The sequence below is a fragment of the Balaenoptera ricei genome, chromosome 7, assembly GCF_028023285.1.
Source record: "Balaenoptera ricei isolate mBalRic1 chromosome 7, mBalRic1.hap2, whole genome shotgun sequence".
Classification (NCBI taxonomy): Eukaryota; Metazoa; Chordata; class Mammalia; order Artiodactyla; family Balaenopteridae; genus Balaenoptera; species Balaenoptera ricei.
In genome coordinates, this window is record NC_082645.1 from 118,590,834 (window position 1) to 118,609,795 (window position 18,962).

The 18,962-nt window shown below is 45.7% G+C and overlaps 1 protein-coding gene across 1 annotated transcript in view; it reads right to left on the reverse strand.

Moving 5' to 3' along the window:
• COL6A3 (collagen type VI alpha 3 chain) overlaps window positions 1-18,962 on the reverse strand; it is an 85,114-nt gene that overhangs the window by 40,381 nt on the left and 25,771 nt on the right. Inside the window, 9 exon segments of the mRNA XM_059929002.1 lie at window positions 5,160-5,231; window positions 6,485-6,538; window positions 7,051-7,143; window positions 8,481-8,626; window positions 9,612-9,690; window positions 10,793-11,130; window positions 11,773-12,372; window positions 13,610-14,224; window positions 15,592-16,197. Of these exon segments, the coding sequence (XP_059784985.1) occupies window positions 5,160-5,231; window positions 6,485-6,538; window positions 7,051-7,143; window positions 8,481-8,626; window positions 9,612-9,690; window positions 10,793-11,130; window positions 11,773-12,372; window positions 13,610-14,224; window positions 15,592-16,197 (2,603 nt within the window).

The window sequence follows — 18,962 nt, forward strand, 5'->3', positions numbered from 1 at the left end:
GAAAGTGGGCATAGAGGGAACCTACCTCAACATAATAAAGGCCATATATGACAAACCCACAGCAAACATCATTCTCAATGGTGAAAAACTGAAAGCATTTCCTCTAAGATCAGGAACGAGACAAGGATGTCCACTCTCACCACTATTATTCAACATAGTTTTGGAAGTCCTAGCCACGGCAATCAGAGAAGAAAAAGAAATAAAAGGAATACAAATTGGAAAAGAAGAAGTAAAACTGTCACTGTTTGCGGATGACATGATACTATACATAGAGAATCCTAAAACTGCCACCAGAAAACTGCTAGAGCTAATTAATGAATATGGTAAAGTTGCAGGATACAAAATTAATGCACAGAAATCTCTTGCATTCCTATACACTAATGATGAAAAATCTGAAAGAGAAATTATGGAAACACTCCCATTTACCATTGCAACAAAAAGAATAAAATACCTAGGAATAAACCTACCTAGGGAGACAAAAGACCTGTATGCAGAAAACTATAAGACACTGATGAAAGAAATTAAAGATGATACCAACAGATGGAGAGATATACCATGTTCTTGGATTGGAAGAATCAACATTGTGAAAATGAGTATACTACCCAAAGCAATCTACAGATTCAATGCAATCCCTATCAAATTACCAATGGCATTTTTTACGGAGCTAGAACAAATCATCTTAAAATTTGTATGGAGACACAAAAGACCCCGAATAGGCAAAGCAGTCTTGAGGCAAAAAAATGGAGCTGGAGGAATCAGACTCCCTGACTTCAGACTATACTACAAAGCTACAGTAATCAAGACAATATGGTACTGGCACAAAAACAGAAACATAGATCAATGGAACAAGATAGAAAGCCCAGAGATTAACCCACGCACCTATGGTCAACTAATCTATGACAAAGGAGGCAAAGATATACAATGGAGAAAAGACAGTCTCTTCAATAAGTGGTGCTGGGAAAACTGGACAGCTACATGTAAAAGAATGAAATTAGAATACTCCCTAACACCATACACAAAAATAAACTCAAAATGGATTAGAGACCTAAATATAAGACTGGACACTATAAAACTCTTAGAGGAAAACATAGGAAGAACACTCTTTGACATAAATCACAGCAAGATCTTTTTTGATCCACCTCCTAGAGTAATGGAAATAAAAACAAAAATAAACAAGTGGGACCTAATGAAACTTCAAAGCTTTTGCACAGCAAAGGAAACCATAAACAAGATGAAAAGACAACCCTCAGAATGGGAGAAAATATTTGCAAATGAATCAACGGACAAAGGATTAATCTCCAAAATATATAAACAGCTCATTCAGCTCAATATCAAAGAAACAAACACCCCAATCCAAAAATGGGCAGAAGACCTAAATAGACATTTCTCCAAAGAAGACATACAGATGGCCACGAAGCACATGAAAAGATGCTCAACATCACTAATTATTAGAGAAATGCAAATCAAAACTACAATGAGGTATCACCTCACTCCTGTTAGAATGGGCATCATCAGAAAATCTACAAACAACAAATGCTGGAGAGGGTGTGGTGAAAAGGGAACCCTCTTGCACTGTTGGTGGGAATGTAAATTGATACAGCCACTATGGAGAACAATATGGAGGTTCCTTAAAAAACTAAAAATAGAATTACCATATGACCCAGCAATCCCACTACTGGGCATATACCCAGAGAAAACCGTAATTCAAAAAGACACATGCACCCGAATGTTCATTGCAGCACTATTTACAATAGCCAGGTCATGGAAGCAACCTAAATGCCCATCAACAGACGAATGGATAAAGAAGTTGTGGTACATATATACAATGGAATATTACTCAGCCATAAAAAGGAACGAAATTGAGTCATTTGTTGAGACGTGGATGGATCTAGAGACTGTCATACAGAGTGAAGTAAGTCAGAAAGAGAAAAACAAATATCGTATATTAATGCATGTATGCGGAACCTAGAAAAATGGTACAGATGAGCCAGTTTGCAGGGCAGAAGTTGAGACACAGATGTAGAGAATGGACATATGGACACCAAGGGGGGAAAACTGCGGTGGGGTGGGGATGGTGGTGTGCTGAATTGGGCGATTGGGATTGACATGTATACACTGATGTGTATAAAACTGATGCCTAATAAGAACCTGCAGTATAAAAAAACAAACAAAACAACTAATACTAAACTTTCATTGGGTTATTTGTATGGAAACATGTTATTATAAATGTTTCAGACATTACATGAAATTTCTAAAAATCTTATATTTGTATTTGTATGGAAATATGTATGGAAATATGTTAATATAAATGTTTCAGACATTACATGAAATTTCTAAAAATCATATTTGTATTTGTATGGAAATATGTATGGAAATATGTTAATATAAATGTTTCAGACATTACATGAAATTTCTAAAAATCTTATATTTGTACTTGTATGGAAATATGTATGGAAATATGTTAATATAAATGTTTCAGACATCACATGAAATTTCTAAAAATCTTATATGTTCTGGTATAATGTTATAAGTAATAATCCTATTTATTACTTTAAAATGTATATCTCAGAAATAACTAATTTTCTTGTCAACTGCATTATTATGAACTGTCATCAAATCTTTAACCGTGGTCATTTTTAAGTCTTTTGTCATTTACAGACAGTTCTGGGTGTACTCTGATGATTTTGCAAATATGTTCCTATAAAAGGGTTTCATCTTCAAGAAATACATGGAAAAGACTCTGACAAGTACAGGTTTCTGGTAACGGACTGTACTGCTGAACTGAATGAATAAGCATTTTCAGAACTCTAATGAAAAACTGATGAACTCATAAAAGTGCTAACAAAAGATCAAGATGAAAAAAAAAATTAATTACATGGGACTGAGTGAACTGATGAGGATGAGTATAATTTTTGTGACTTTCTGTCTGAATTTAAAAAAAAAAAAAAAAAAAAATTCCACAAGGACTCAGAGGCAAAGAATATACAAATCAATTTTCACTGCAAAGTAAAGGAGCTGTTACAGTGGAGGATTACTGGACTGAATGTCAATACTATGACATAGTATGAGTGTGTTTCATGTTTGGTAATTGCAATCATTGTTGCTTTTGTTGTGGTCATCCATGTACAATGCTTGGTGTCAGTCGATTTATCTCTTGTAAAAATAAAATACAGTGTGTGTGTGTGTGAAAAAAAAAAAAAACAGCAATAGGTCTAGATCAGGACTGTGTAAATAGCTAAACTTTATTTTTCTCAAGTTATCCAGATTCTTGGGTAAAATAAAGAAATCCAATTGCTTATGACTGCTGAATTGTTCACAGGAAAAGGAACCCTCTGTTCAAGAGTGACCTGCAAAATCAATCTGAAATAACTCTCCTGATCAATCTTTCCAGGAAACCAGATTCTCAGTTTCGTTTTTTTAAATTGTCACTTCTGATTTTTAGATATGGCGTTTTGCCTTTGTTTTTTAAGCCTTTGGTTCTAAGGAGTATTCTTGTTCTTTTAAAAACAGGGGACTAACGCACTGAATGTGAGTTTAGAGGTATTCTCAAAAGTACCCCTTTGACCCTCAAATTCTACAATTCTCGAGTAGAAAATGATGCTTTTAATAGAGCAAAAATTTTGACAGCTCTCTTTTCCCTTGTATTTCTTCCTATTCAAGCAACATCTGCTTTACCCCTGATTGGCCCAACTTTTCAAATGCCTATGTGCTTGTTGAATACATCAAACTCTCCCTTAATTCCCACAATTTGGAAAGGCATGCATTATATTTAAACCCTGAGTACATTACTTGGCACCAGAAATACATAATGCAGTATTTGGAATATGAGGTCTGTTTATAACATTGCTTCTCTGAGGACAAGTTAGAAGATTAGTGACAATTACTATTCCTTATTCACCTTCAGGGTCTCTGACAAGAGAGCATAGAACAGGAAGCAATTACAAAGAGCAGGCAGAATGTCAGCAAAGAGGCATAATGTGGCACCTTCCAGAACCACCAAGGAGAAGGATTAAGGAAAATCATCCAAAGTAATTATCCCAGAGACCACTGGGCACAAGGCAAATCTCCTGCAAATTTTCAAGATGCATCCTAATGTCACTGAACCCAGGAGGACTAAAGGAATGTTTGAGGGAATGATCTGATAGAATAAAGAACACAGTTCAGAAAGCTGGCAATTAAATGTGCACCTGTAAATTCACTCTACCTGTGGTGCTGTTTTGCTCACTGCTTTTCTAATCTGCATGTCCTCTCTCTCTCCCTCCCCCCTCTCTCCATGTATCCACATGTATGTTTGTATGAATACACAAAAAGCTTTTTTTAAATTTTTAAATAAAAGGAATTTTAGAATTTTTATCATCTTCTTGCTTAACCCAATTGCCATGTCTCACGAAGACATTCAATTTTGAAGTGTGTCGGAATAAGTTTCTTAATGAATAAAAAAAAAATAAAAAAATAAAAAAAAAAAAAAAAAAAAAAAAGTCAGTGTCTGAAAATTCACTCACTGTTAGAGATTCGTCTGTTTGGCTAGCTCTCTCTCTATCACGAGGGGATCATAAAACTAACTGGCCTGGACCTGAGCACTTGGGGAGTGTTGGCTCTCCGGGCAGGAGGGCTGGGCCCTGAAGGCCAGGGACAGGGGCTCCAAGGAGGCCCCTTTATAACATTGCAGTGGCCTGTCTCTCAAACTGCAGCAAACTGAGGAGAAAGTTCATCAGCCCTTGACTCCAAGTATTTCACACACAGAACCTTCCAGCACATGAGTCCTTTCCCTCTGTCTCCGCCCCCCTCCACTTCCCTCACTCCTCCCAGGTCCAGGGGCTGAAGCTGCCGGGCACTGGCCTTCTCTCTGCCCTGGCCCACATTCTGTCTGTCCTCATCAGTGTGTCCTGACTGCTTCACATTGCCATACGAAACTGTTTCTCCAACCTCAGGCTCCCTTCCCGGCAAGGTGTGCGCTCCTGAACCCGCCAGACCCTGGGCTGCCTCTGTGCGCGCCACTGGCTGCCAGCGCTGAGCAGAGAAGCCGGGGCAGGCATCTTGCTTCCCCAGGAGGCACTGGAGAAAGTGTCCCCCTTCTGCACGCGCCACCGACCGCCCTCTCCCCGCTGGGGCCTGGTGCCATGGTCCCCTCCCCACACATGGGGGCCACCGCACTGTACCTTTATGCCTCTCTGCCCGGGGCAGCCCTGGAAACCTTGCGTGCCGTTCACACCAGGTGGGCCGCGCTCACCCTGTCAGGAGAAACAGAGGCATTTTGCAAGTTGGAGCTTCTTGTCACGTGTCTCCACTGAGTAGGGAGCCCTGTGAAAGGCGTGCGTTAGGAAGCGGTCCACTGGCTGGCGGGCTGATGTGCCAGGCGGGGCCTCCAGCATCCCCGCCCGCGGCCCCCCGCAGGCCGACCTCTGCACAGGGCCTTGAACCTGCAGTTCCCTCCCCTGGAGGGGGTGGGGTCTGGGAGTGTCTGTAGCACAGAGGGCACTTCCTGGTGGGCGGAGGATAAGCAGGCCTCAGGGTACTGGGTCTGGGTGGAGGCTGGGCCCCGTGGAGAACCCTCAGGCTGGCTCTCCTCCATATGGTCCTGGGCTCCCAGCTCTCCAGTGGGGTCCGGGCGGGCCCAGCCCTGACACCCAGCACTGCCGGACGGGACTTTGGTGGCTTCAACTCCTCCCGCTGGGGCCCTCTCTCCCCATCCCAGTGCTGGCCATGGTCCTGGGCTCCCAGCTCTTCTATGGGGTCCAGGCTCAGCCCTGACACCCGTCACTGCCAGATGGGACCTTGGGGGCTTCAACTCCTCCTGCTGGGGCCCTCTCTCCCCATCCCAGGGCTGCCCATGGTCCTGGGCTCCCAGCTCTTCTATGGGGTCCAGGCTCAGCCCTGACACCCGGCACTGCCAGATAGGACCTTGGGGGCTTCAACTCCTCCCCCTGGGGCCCTCTCTCCCCATCCCAGGGCTGGGCCTTGTTCTAGTGTCTCAAAAGTTCTCAAACCACTTCTGGGCAGGATTCTGCTTCCCGAAGGCCCTGCTTCAGGCTCTACCCACCCCCAAATGGACCCTTTGGTGACTGATAACCCATTCCAGCAACCGCCCTCTGGGAGGCTCCCCTCAAAGGGCGTCACCGCTAAACTCCTGACTGGGTTTCCCCTGCACCCCCGGCTCCAGTGGCCTCTCGTCTCTGCCTGGATGTCTGAATTTGGTAGACGCTGGGTTTGCCATCCTCAGTGGCCCTCTGTCTCAGAAGCCATTTAGTCCCTCCCTCTGAGATGGAACACGTAAGAAGCTGCACTTCCTACCCACATTTGTCATCCTCAGACTAGTTTCCGTAGTGTAGAAATCTGAGTCAAGTTGTTACAAAAGTTAGAATGTAATTTTTTTCTGGTGGAAAAGACTGGAAACAGAACAGATGAAGAACCCCACAATTCAATCCCAACATGTAAAGAACAAGGAGGGAACAAAGATTTAAGGAATAAAACAACTTTTACTTACAGGTCCACCCTCATCACCAGGATAACCTCGGTAGCCATCTTCTCCAGGAATACCCTAGAACAAAGTAAATCGTTTCCTTGGTTAAATGCTGTGGCTTTCTCTGTTTCCTACTTAAGCATCTCTTCACCCCCCCTGCATTTGGTAGAGCGGTGCTTTCGGTGTCCCTGGAACATGACAGTTTCCTACTCATTATTTCAGTGCAATTGTTCTATCAGGATCTTTAAGGCTCTTGATCTACCAAGAAATCCTGTGCATTTCCTATAACTTAGAGGCAAATGTGAAGAATCCCTGCTGGCCGTCCTAGAGAGGCTGCCAGTCAATGATGCCACTGGTCTTAACATAATTTTATAAAATGAAGAACCAACGCATAAAAGAACCCAGTGGAAAGGGAGGAGGGAGCAGACACAGGGACAGGGTCTGCCCCTCAGATCTGTCCTACAGCACAGCTAGTTCCTTCTCCTCCCTTTTCCATCTCCCCACCATCATAGCAGAGAAATTCCCCAGCCAAAGTAATGACAGCTCTGAAATCTAGTCTCAGGTGTAAGAAAAGGGTAAAACCACCATACCTTTGGCCCAATGCTGCCAATGGGCCCTCGGTCTCCTCTTTGTCCAGAACATTTGCAGGGAACCCCACAGCAGGCTTTCTCAGCAATGTTGTCCTACCAAGACAAAAAACGAAGCTTAGATCTCAATAAATACCTAGAAAAAAGGCATAAATGTGCCGTCTGAGGACTGTGGCATCCACAGCAAGAGATAAAGTCACCTCCTACGGCACTCTCTTGAAGGCTTAGCCATTGGTGGGTAGTAGGGTGTCACAAATGGACTCTGAAGAGCCACCAAAGATAATGCGTCTTATTCACAATGTCACCTCTGGCTGGGCCTTATTTCTAGAAGTTTCCAACATAGATATTCAAGCTTCAGATATTAAGTATAGCTTACATATTTTTAAGCTTCAGAAGGCAAAACCTGACAAACCATTGCAGATGGCCAGGATGGAAGGTGGTTTCAGAGCAGAGACCATATGCCCTTCCCCAGAACCCTGGTCAGAGTCACGGAACACGGCGCCAGCCTGGAGGAGGCCTGGGAGCAGCTGTGGGGCGGGATCCCTGCCTCTGAGCCACAAGCACCACACCGCCCGTCACCAATGACTCCAGCGCCCATCAGACACCCTGGACATTCCCTCCCATCCCAGCCCCTGGCCTTATACGGGAAAGCGCACACCCAAAGTACATTTCCACCCACTAAACTCATGATGGTCAATGCCTTTTCTTGCTGTGAATTTCCTAGAGTTTTCACTTTCTCCCATGTCCTAGGTTTGTCAATTAACTCAACTTCCTTACACTCAATAAAAAAATCCGAATTGCAGCCCTGGGAAGAAGGTCGGAGGGCAGGAAGGAGTCAGCTTGTCCCATAGGGCACCGCTGCCTCCGCCAAAGAACCTCTGAGTTGAACACTCAGCCCCCTCATGTCCCCAAAGCCCCCAGCCTCACCCCCAAACCCAGGCATTAACCCCACCTGCTGAGAGGCTGAACCCAAGAGGATTAGGAAGCCTCATGGGGTGCCCTCATTTGCTCCAAAGGAAACTAGAAGAGAAGGCAATGGAAGCCCATTTCCACCCAGAAATAGTCTTTCGTTTCCTGCATATTCTTGTTTTCCCTGTTTCCTGTTTACAGAGGGAAGGGTCAATCTCAATGTTATGGCTTCTCAACAGTCTTATAAATGAAAAGAAGTCTCATTAAAGGGAGCAGAGGAAACTCTAAGGCGACAGCTACCTCGACACCCATGCCCGGGTGGCCGTCTTTCCAGTTCTCACATAGCTCTGTTTCCATGACTCATGTTATGGCAACAAAGTAGGTCCCAAGTAAATTACATGAATTAAATTGCCCACCCAGTGGTCTCTCCTCCATTTGCCTGGTGATAGCAGACTGCGTTATCCTGAGATGCCCAATATTGCGCTATCTAAACCAGTTTGTGTGTAGATACATAAAACACTCACAAGTTGCTCTGCTAGTTCATAGTCTAGGTCCAGCAAGTTCAGTCTCAGGGGCCGGTTGTACATGAATCCTCGCCCAAACTCCAGTTGCATCAGCTGCTCCAAGTTGGCGACACGTTCAAGGCCCACCAAGATCAGAGCTCGGACGCCTGGGGGCACAGGTACACTTAAGAAGCCTCACCTACGCATTCAAGAGCCACAGCACTTTTCCTCCTGACTCTCTTTTATTTTTTAAAGAAAACTTCAGTATAAAATTTGGCCTTTAACTGCTTAATCACACTAATTAGCTGCTCCGAAGAGTTGGAATACTGGAACTCTGGACTCCTCTGAGCAATTGTTTCTGATCTGTCAGTAAGTAAATGGATTAATGTAACTCTAGGAAACGACACCATGAAGTTTATTCATACATAAATTCTCAAGCTCTGGTCTTACGTAACACAGGTATCCTGTAGGAAGAATTGAAATCCCACATCTCCAAAATCAGATGATAGCAGGTCTCATCTCCATTGCTCTGGAAAAGCAAGCTAATAAATAGAACACTCCTATGATAAATTATGCTTCAACAAATTCTTCTTAAACCTCTAGTGTTGGCATCCACTTTTTTGATAGCCAGTGCTACCAAATTCCAAAGCAGTTGAACAGTCAAATAGTACATCTGATAACAGGTATCCTTGCAAACCAGTCACCTTAAATTTCCAAATTTTATGTGAAAGTGTATCTTTTCTTAACATTGGAGTATTTTTGAGCTGTGATAACAGCAAACAGAAAATACAGCAAGATTTTTTGCTATAAAATTAATTCCTAGTTTATATAATACAGCCCAATGAATCAAAACTTCACGTTCTTTTACAAAAGCATCATGCTTTCTAGATGTTCTACCACAGGAATGAGCCTGAGACCCCATGGGGTCTGTGCCAGGACTTGGTAATAGAGCTGTCTGTGTAAGTATGGGATCCTTGCTGCCCCATCCTGTAGCCCCAGGCAGGCGACAGAGGACCAAAATGCTGGGATGAGGTATCCTCCAAGAGAAGCCGCTCTCCCAGAGGGTCCCTTAGTGGAGTCGTTTCTCTCCAGCCCAGCAGTGCGCCTGCCTCCCCCAGGTTTACTTCTCCCATAGAAAGCCCCAGAACCCACCTTCTTGTCGGAGTTCCTCTGACGCTCTTTGTAAATCAGCCAGATCTCCATCCACCCCATCAGTAAAATGAATGACCACCTGAAGATAAAAGATACATCAAGCGCCAGCCAAAAGTAAAAGAAACATCACAGACCCTTGAGAGAAGGATTAGCCAGTCCAAAGCCTCCACCTTACAGCAGAGGAAACTGGGGGCCAAGGTTGAGAAACAATCACCCCATGTTCACAGTTCCTTGATACTGTGCAATAAATGAGGTATAAAATAAATGGGTATAGGGTAGGACTTGATTTATTAAAAAGCACAATCAACAATGGAAATAAAAAGTTTATCTCATTCTCTTATTTAGGAGATGTAGTTTCTAGAAATCATGCATATGTGTATGCGTGTGCATGCGTGCGTGTGTGTTTGTGTGCCCGTGCTATAGGCTCCAAAATTCATATTTTGAAGTCCTAACCCTCAGTGCCTCAGAGTGTGACCATGTTTGGCAAAAGGACTTTTAAAGAGGCAATTAAGTTAACTGAGGTCATTAGAGTGGGTCCTCATCCAATACGACTGGTGTCCTTCTAAGATGAGGCGATTAGGACACAGACACACACAGAAGGAAAACCACATGCAGACAGAAGAAGACACCATTTCCAAGCCAAGTTGAGAGACCTCCAAAAAAACAACCCTGACACCGCTCTGATCTCAGACTTCCAGCCTCCAGGACTGTGAGAGAATAAATTCCTGTTGTTTAAGCCACCCAACCTGTGGAACTTTGTTATGGCAGCCCTAGCAAACTGATTGTGTGTGTGTGTGTGTGTGTGTGTGTGTGTGTGTGTGTGTGTATGAACCAATACAGAGAAAGAGAGAGAGAAAAGTAAATACAAATAGAGAACATAATGCATTTAATGGGCAGGACTATGATTAAACATGAATTACCCACAAATTCAATGCATTCAAGCTTAATTACTGATTTCCAAGATTTTTTTTAGAGCTTTAGTAAAACTAGAAGAAGATATCCCATTTCAGCCCAGTTGATAATAAAGGACTCTTACATATAGGCACCACCAACCCCATCAAACATGAAGAGCATCTATAGGAGAACAGTTTGGGGAGGGGGCTTCCAGGCATCAAGGTTTGCCCCTGCCCAGTAAAACCCAGAGATGGCACAGGAAGCGGAAACGAGGCAGCCGTCCTCACCTTCACACTGTCTGGCGAGGCCTGCCGGAACTTGTTCTGGTAGAGCTTCAGCGTGTCCGCAGTGAGGACGTAGGGGTGCTCGGTGCGCATGTTCTGGAACTTCTCAAACAGCTCTGGCTGGTACTCAGCGAAGTCAAAGGCCTCCACGGGGCCTGAGGGCGTGTTGGCCACCACGGACACCCGCACCGTGGGCAGCTGGCTGCCGCTGCAGCTGATTCTTTGCATCTGGCTGATTCTATTCAGGATGGTGTCCATCTTGGACTCAAAGCCCCTCTGAGCCACAAATACGTTCTGATCTCTTGAACCATCAAAGCCCAGAATCACATCCAGGTTACAGACTGTAAAGGGAAAAGCAGGCCATGAGCTCAAAGTCGAGCTGCCGAGATGTGTTCAACCTACAGGCACAGCTCGGGACGTGGACCAGGACACCACACTCAAGTGCAAAATGGGACCTTCTGTGTATGAGTGCTGAGAAGCAATTACATCTGCCTCTCTCACTGGGAAAACTCATGCTGACTCTTAGGAGCCAAAATTGTTGGCCATTCAGTATGTTTGCTTTGCTGATATTCATCAACTTCGGCATGGTATACAGTCAGTGTCTATCTAAATGCATCCCGAGTTTGTGCTTTAGACTAAACACACTTGAGAACGCAAACACTCTGATCTCAAATAATTGATCTAATAAACCTACAAACAGAAACAGGCATCAATCAGTCTGAATTATTTAGGGGATTAAAGAGTAGGGGGTGGGGAGTAAATGTGGTAAGAGCAAGAAAAGAGAGACATCCACTCCTATCCTGGAACCACATCCGATCACAGTGGTAGGTGACAACCAGGACCCAACCCACGTGGATGTCAGTCAATGCCTGACACACCAGATGCTATAGGAGCCCAGAGGCCAGCGCTGGGGATCTGGGTAACCAGGTAACTCACCAACATCGACAGGACATGGTTGAAAATATGCACCTAAAGGGCATTACCTTTGGAAACATCAGGCACACCAGGACATAAGGTTTCATGCATCGCGTCATGCAGAGTTTCCAAAACCTGCTCGCTCAATTCCGACAGCTCCTGGACGTTCCCCACTCGGAACGCCGTGGCACTGTTGGACGCGACCTTCCCAACCTCCTCTGAGTCGATGTTCCTCACGCCCACCGCGAACACTTTGACGCCTCTCTGGGTGAGTGCCAGGCTCGCGTCCTGGGCATCCTCCACCGACCTTCCTCCGGTGATCACAAAGGCGATCTGCGGGACTCTCTGATCCAGGCGGCTGCCTGCCTCTGGCACGAAGTGATTCAGCCGCAGGTGCTCCAGGCCCACCTTGGTGTTTGCGTGCCTCCCCCCTTTGTAGACCACCTTGTTGATGGCATCGATAATCTGCTCCTTGGTGGAAAAGTCCTTCAGGAAGAATTCGTCAGTGGGGTCAGAGTTGTACTGGACCAGCCCCACTTGGATGGAATCTCCCCCTTCATAAACCGTGTCCACAATTTCAGACACGAAACGGAGCACTTCCTGGAAACTGTCCCTCCGGAAATTGATGGAACCATCCAACAGGAACACGATGTCTGCTTTCTTTTTCTCTAAAGATGATTACAATGAAAAAAAAAAAAGGAGAAATTTGGTTTTTATATCCAGAACAAAAACACAAAATGTAAAATGATTAAAATAAGGCATTCCTGTAATTCATTCACAGTGGACACCTTGGGATCTATTCCATGCCTCTAGAGTTCCTGAATTCACAGTCCTCAAAACATATTTAGGTGATAAATGATAAATCACCTAAACAAAAGGAAAGGAGATGTGAAAACTCAGCAGAACTGGGTCCCAGTTGTCCCGTGCAAAATGAGATTATGCCATGGATTCAACAGTCCGTGATATCAGGGGTTTTAGGAAATGCCACTACACACTTTCCTCCTGGTCAAAAATAAATGATAGTGTCTGGAAGGAGTTGGGGGAGGTGTGCTAGAGGCGGGGAAAGGGAGGGCTGGGAGAAACAGATTGGAAAATGGGAAGCAGACTCCCGTGCACCTTTGGAGGATCACCAGCCAGCATGCCGAGAGCTTTGTTGGAGCCTGTGAAACTCAATGACATTGGAGAAAATTCCCTAATTCCAATCAAGGGATCAAGACTGGAGCAGAGAGAAGGGGAATCCGGAGCAGTGTGAGATGTTCCACCACCAGCACAGAAGGAAGACGTGAAAGAGCTAAGTGGAGTGCAGATGCCCCATGGAAAACCAACCCTAATCATTTGCTCCAGATGTCTGAGGGGCTATCACCTGGGGTAGGAGCGAAGAAAGACGTGGGCTGGTGGAGGGACTCAGTTTGCTCTTGGCAGCCCCAAAGGTCAGACCCAGGAGCATGAGGTCAAAGCTACAGGCGGACAGCTCTAAATTCCCGGTGATACCAGTCCAAAGAAAGAGGGTTGACTGGACCATGACCCCACCTAGGAGAGAGGCTGACTTCCAGTCATGTTCGGAGAGGTGTGGATTGAACAACTTCAAAGATGCCATTTTATTCTGAGAGCCAATGAGTCTGTGGCTAACCCTCAATGCACTTTTATAGAACCTTTCAATGGGGCTACGATTAGCCTCATGGAAACGCATGGAAGAATCAATGACCATATGCTTTCTGAGATGCGTTTCCTTCTATTCCTCCTACAATTTCAACTGAATTATTTTTCCCGTATTTAGTTTCTAATCGTATGGCAGCCACAACCCTGAGAGAAGAAAACTATTAAAATGAATGCTAATTGCTCTTTTTCAATTAAAAAAAAATAATTGGTGTCCCGCTCTGTAGTCATGGGTCCCACAGCTCATACCTGGCCGTGAGGGAGAGGGTGTGTCCACTCCCGGAGGTGCAGGGGTGACCTTGGAGGGTCCAAAGGAGTTCATGACCCTTTCTTCTATGTTGGGGAGCTCTCTGAACTCCCGAACCGTGAAGACTAGTCTGGAGTCATTGGTGATGGTCTGCAGCTCCATTCTGTCAATGTTTCGGTCTCCTATCCCTAAACTCACAATCCCCGAGGAGCTTATCACCTGGGAATACCTGGTAACATCGTCCTGGGATTTGCCACCCAGAAACAGAACCAGGTGTTGGGGCACCCCGTCTTCTATCCGGCTCCCGGCAGACTTGACAAAGAAATTCCTTGCCACGAATTCCAGAGCTTTGCCAGTGTTCAGCGGAGACCCCCCTTTGAACCTCAGGCGACGTATGGCATCCAGCACACTGGCCTGGGATTTATAGGTCTTCAGGTAAAACTCTGGGAAGACATCATTGCTGAACTGCACGACCCCAATTCTCACTTTATTAGGGCCAATGTTAAGTCTCCGCACGATCCTGCTAACAAAGTCCCGGATGTGTGCAATGCCGTCCGGCTTCACGCTCTCAGAGCTGTCGATTAGGAAGACGATGTCTGCAGCATCACTCTCCACGGCTGTGGATGAAAAGGAAAAAAGAAAACTCAGTACAAGACTGGCACTCATCTGGTTTCGTTTCTGAATTTTGCTCTACGTTGCACCATAACATCAATTAACATGAAAATTATAAGCCAATGTGCATGTGTTTATCTCTTGGGCTTTTTTTTAATCAATCATTACAAATTGGGCCTTTTGCATCAAAACAATTTCTGCTTCTTGAAATATTTTAAGTTCTCCAAAACTTTCTCTTTCTGAGTTTATTCGATTTTAATTTTGGCTTTGGGGTCTGGGTTACAACTCATTTCAAAAATATAAACAGCACTTAGAAACGAATCCTGGGTTACCATAATCTATGAATCATGAACTGTTACTACCAGAAGGGATTGAGATCACCAGGATCAACATCTTTGTTGTGCAAGAAAAGAGAGATAGCTGAGGACAAAGGCCCTCACTTCATCCAAGGCCACCACTTAGCTAGTGACAGCCCGGAGAATCCCAACTCGCTCCAGCAGGCCACACCATCGTTCCTGGTGTTTGATTCATAGTATTTCTTTTTCTCACATATCTCTAGCATTTATACAAAGTTTTTATTTTCACTATTATGCCCCTATTTTCTTTGCATGAATCCATTTTTAACTATAAAATTAATCAAAAGTCCTAGGAAAGATGAACAATGGCTTCCTATTAATTAGAATTCTAGGTACTTCTTGGATGCCATTTATTAAATAGCTCATATCTTGCCTCTCAACAAATTCAACATTTGCCTCATAAATCACTGGCTACTTATAGTGGAAACATAGCACAGCAAAAGCTGAGCAGGTCATGGAATTGAACCATTTATCTTGAGAAAGAGAAAAGCTGGCCAGGCACACACAGCCAGGACTTGGATTCTCCAGTGGCACATAAAAGATTTCACAGAACATCAGTATCAGAGACAGCCACGCCCTGATCATATCTGAACACTGACAAGAAGAAAACAAAAATCACCAGACACTCCTCATCCTGGAACATAGACGTGACCACGGCTTCTGTATCAATTTCAGCTTTAGCCGTGAGATTTGGTAAGATATCCAATCATAAAATTACTCCTTCTTGACAGCATTCGATCCGGGGCAAAGTCCCATTTCCTCAAGCCTTCCACAAAATCATCTATGATGAGTTCAAATCCTATCATAAGCCCTTCCTAACACCCTCTGGCTGAGATGCCCTGTGGTTCACCAGCGTGTGTGTCCTTCCTCCCTGCCACAAGCAATAGACCCAACTTGTTCAATCTCAGGTGTCCCGTTATTTTAATTTTACCTGTGAGCACCATGGCCTTAGAGCCTGTCATTTTTTATATTTTTTTGAGAAGACACAACAAAGAACAAGAAACGCCCAGTCTTACCTGGAGGAGGGTAGCGCGTGCTGGCCAGGAGCTGCTGAACCTGCTCGGAGGTTAGGGTTGTGATGGGTGTCAGCAGTTTCTGCTCCAGGCTGGGCAGCTCCCGGAAGGTACTCACTGAGAACACGTATTCAGGGCTCAGGGAGATCTTCACCAACTGCTCCTGGTCTGCGCTCCTTGCGATTATAAGTGGCGCCACGCCAAACTGCTTGAGCTCTGCTGCCGATTGATCTACCTCATCATCAGACTTCCCGGAAGAAATGAGGACCAAGAACTGAGGGACACCCTCTTCAATCCGGCTCCCCAGAGGCCTCTTGAAGATATTCCTTGACACGTACTCCAGGGCGCCCCCAATGTTGATCTGCCTCCCGCCTTTGGGCCGCAGCCGCCTCACCGCGTTCTGCACCTCGTCCTTGCTGGAGTGGGCGTTCAGCAGGAACTCCACCTTGGGGTCCTCGCTGAACTGGATGACCGCCACCCGGGTCATGTCGAAGCCCACATCCAGGTAGTCAACCAGCCTCTCGATGAGGGTACGGATGTACTGAAACTCAGGGCTGGCGCTTTGGGACCCATCGATGAGAAAGACCACATCCCTCTTGCCGCCGACACCTGTGAATCAAACGTTATCATAGGGCTTCAGCTTCATGGACACCAAATTCTTAGTGTTAATGCACAGCCTCCCAATTTGTCTCAGAATTGCCACCTGACCGGTAAGGTATCCTAATTCAGACTATTTGAGTTAGAATACCAGTCCCAGGAGAGAGTCCTGGGCATTTCAGTGATTACAAGTCAGAGAGAAGAGGAGGAACCAGCAAAGGGTAAGGAAAAGTAAGTCAGCAGGAGGAAGAACCTAGACACACAGGAGCCAGGTCTAGACCGAGTGGGGATGGGGTTTCGGGAAGGAGGGGATCGAACCTGTGACAGATGACACTCATAGGTCAAGTGGGACAGTGCCCGACAACTGACTACTGGGATTTGCCAGATGGAGGGACCTTGACCAGAGCACTTTCTGTGGAGCAGGGAGAGCAAACAACAGGTTAGGGTGTGTTCAGAGAAGAATTGTAGACAGCAACACGTTATAAAGGAGCCTGGAGCACTCCTGCAGGGGGGAGCAGGGCATCCAGGGAGAGTTTTTACGAGAAAAGAAAAAGCATTGCGTTTGTATCGTGAAAGGAATCACCCAGTACGTCAGAGAACTGATGATGCAGGAGAGAGAAGGAGAGTAGCAGGTGACACCCTTGAGTAGGGAAGCGGTGAGGCTGCCCAGGGAAGCAGGGACACTTCATCCAAGTAACGGGAGGGAAGCCGAGACATGGACACTGATGCTGGGACAGACTGAGTATGGCTTCTGGAAGTTCTTTTTCGATTTACTTATATTTTCTCAGTGAAATGGGAATCAAGATCACCAGCTCAGAGTAAGCTGAGGGAGGAGAAGTGTAGAAGAAGCAGGAGAAGGAGAAGGTAGAAAACAGTCATCTTGAAGAGTGGGAGAGCCGATGGACCAGGAGTCGTACTGTTGTAGAAACATAGGCTTGTGTATAAGTAAGCTGCACACACACGATGACAGCATTTCCAAAGTGCCTTCTTGGGAGTACCAATGCACCGTAAAAAAGATGGAGGGGATGAGAGGGGCAAGATGGCGGAAGAGTAAGACGCGGAGATCACCTTCCTTCCCACAGATACAGTAGAAATACATCTACACGTGGAACTGCTCCTACAGAACACCCACTGAACGCTGGCAGAAGATGTCAGACCTCCCAAAAGGCAAGAAACTCCCCACGTACTTGGGTAGGGCAAAAGAAAAAAGAAATAACAGAGACAAAAGAATAGGGACGGGACCCGCACCAGTGGGAGGGAGCCGTGAAGGAGGAAAGGTGTCCACACACTAGGAGCCCCTTCGCGGGCGGAGACTGTGGGTGGCAGAGGGGGAAGCTTCGGAGCCACGGAGGAGAGCGCAGCCACAGGGGTGCGGAGGGCAAAGCGGAGAGATTCCCGCACGGAGGAGCGGCGCCAACCAGCACTCACCAGCCCGAGAGGCTTGTCTGCTCCCCCGCCGGGGCGGGCGGGGCTGGGCGCTGAGGCTCGGGCTGCGGTCGGATCGCAGGGAGAGGACTGGGGCTGGCGGCGTGAACACAGCCTGAATGGGCTAGTGCGCCACGGCTAGCCGGGAGGGAGTCCGGGAAAAGGTCTGCAGCCGCCGAAGAGGCAAGAGACCACTGTTTCGGGGTGCACGAGGAGAGGGGATTCAGAGCACCGCCTAAACGAGCTCCAGAGATGGGCGCGAGCCGCGGCCATCAGCACGGACCCCAGAGACGGGCAGGAGACGCTCAGGCTGCTGCTGCCGCCTCCAAGAAGCCTGTGTGCGAGCACAGGTCACTCTCCACACCGCCCCTCCCGGGAGCCTGTGTGGCCCGCCACTGCCAGGGTCCCGTGATCTGGGGACAACTTCCCCGGGAGAACGCACGGCGCGCCTCGGGCTGCTGCAACGTCACGACGCCTCTGACGCCGCAGGCTCGCCCCGCCTCCTCCGTACCGCTCCCTCCCCCCGGCCTGAGTGAGCCAGAGCCCCCGAAGCAGCTGCTCCTTTAACCCCGTCCTGTCTGAGCGAAGAACAGACGCCCTCAGGCGACCTACACGCAGAGGCGGGTCCAAATCCAAAGCTGAACCCCGGGAGCTGTGCGAACAAAGAAGAGAAAGGGAAATCTCTCCCAGCAGCCTCAGGGGCAGCGGATTAAAGCTCCACAAACAACTTGATGTGCCTGCATCTGTTGAAAACCTGAATAGACAACGAATCATCCCAAATTCAAGAGGTGGACTTTGGGACCAGGATATATTAATTTTTCCCCTTTTTCTTTTTTTGTGAGTGTATATGTGTATGCTTCTCGGTGAGATTTTGTCTGTATAGCTTTGCTTTCACCATTAGTCCTAGGGTTAGGGCAGTCGGGTTTTTTTTTGTTTGTTTTTTTACTTAAAAAAATTTTTTTTCCCTAATAAATGTTTTCTTAATAATTTTTTCCTTATTTTCTATTTTTAGAAATTAAAAAAATTTTTAATAAGTTTTTTCATATTTTTTATTTTAAAAAATTAAAATTTTTTTCTTAATAAATTTTTTTCTTAATAATTGTTTTTCTTATTTTTTATTATAAAAAATTAATAAATCTATTTTTAAAAATTAAAAAAAAAACATTTCTGAATACATTTACTCTTAATAATTTTTTTTCTTATTTTTTATTATAATAGCATTATTTTATTTTATTTTATCCTCTTTCTTTCTTTCTTTCTATTTTTTTCTCCCTTATATTCTGAGCTGTGTGGATGAAAGGCTCTTGGTGCTCCAGCCAGGCATCAGGGCTGTGCCTCTGAGGTGGGAGAGC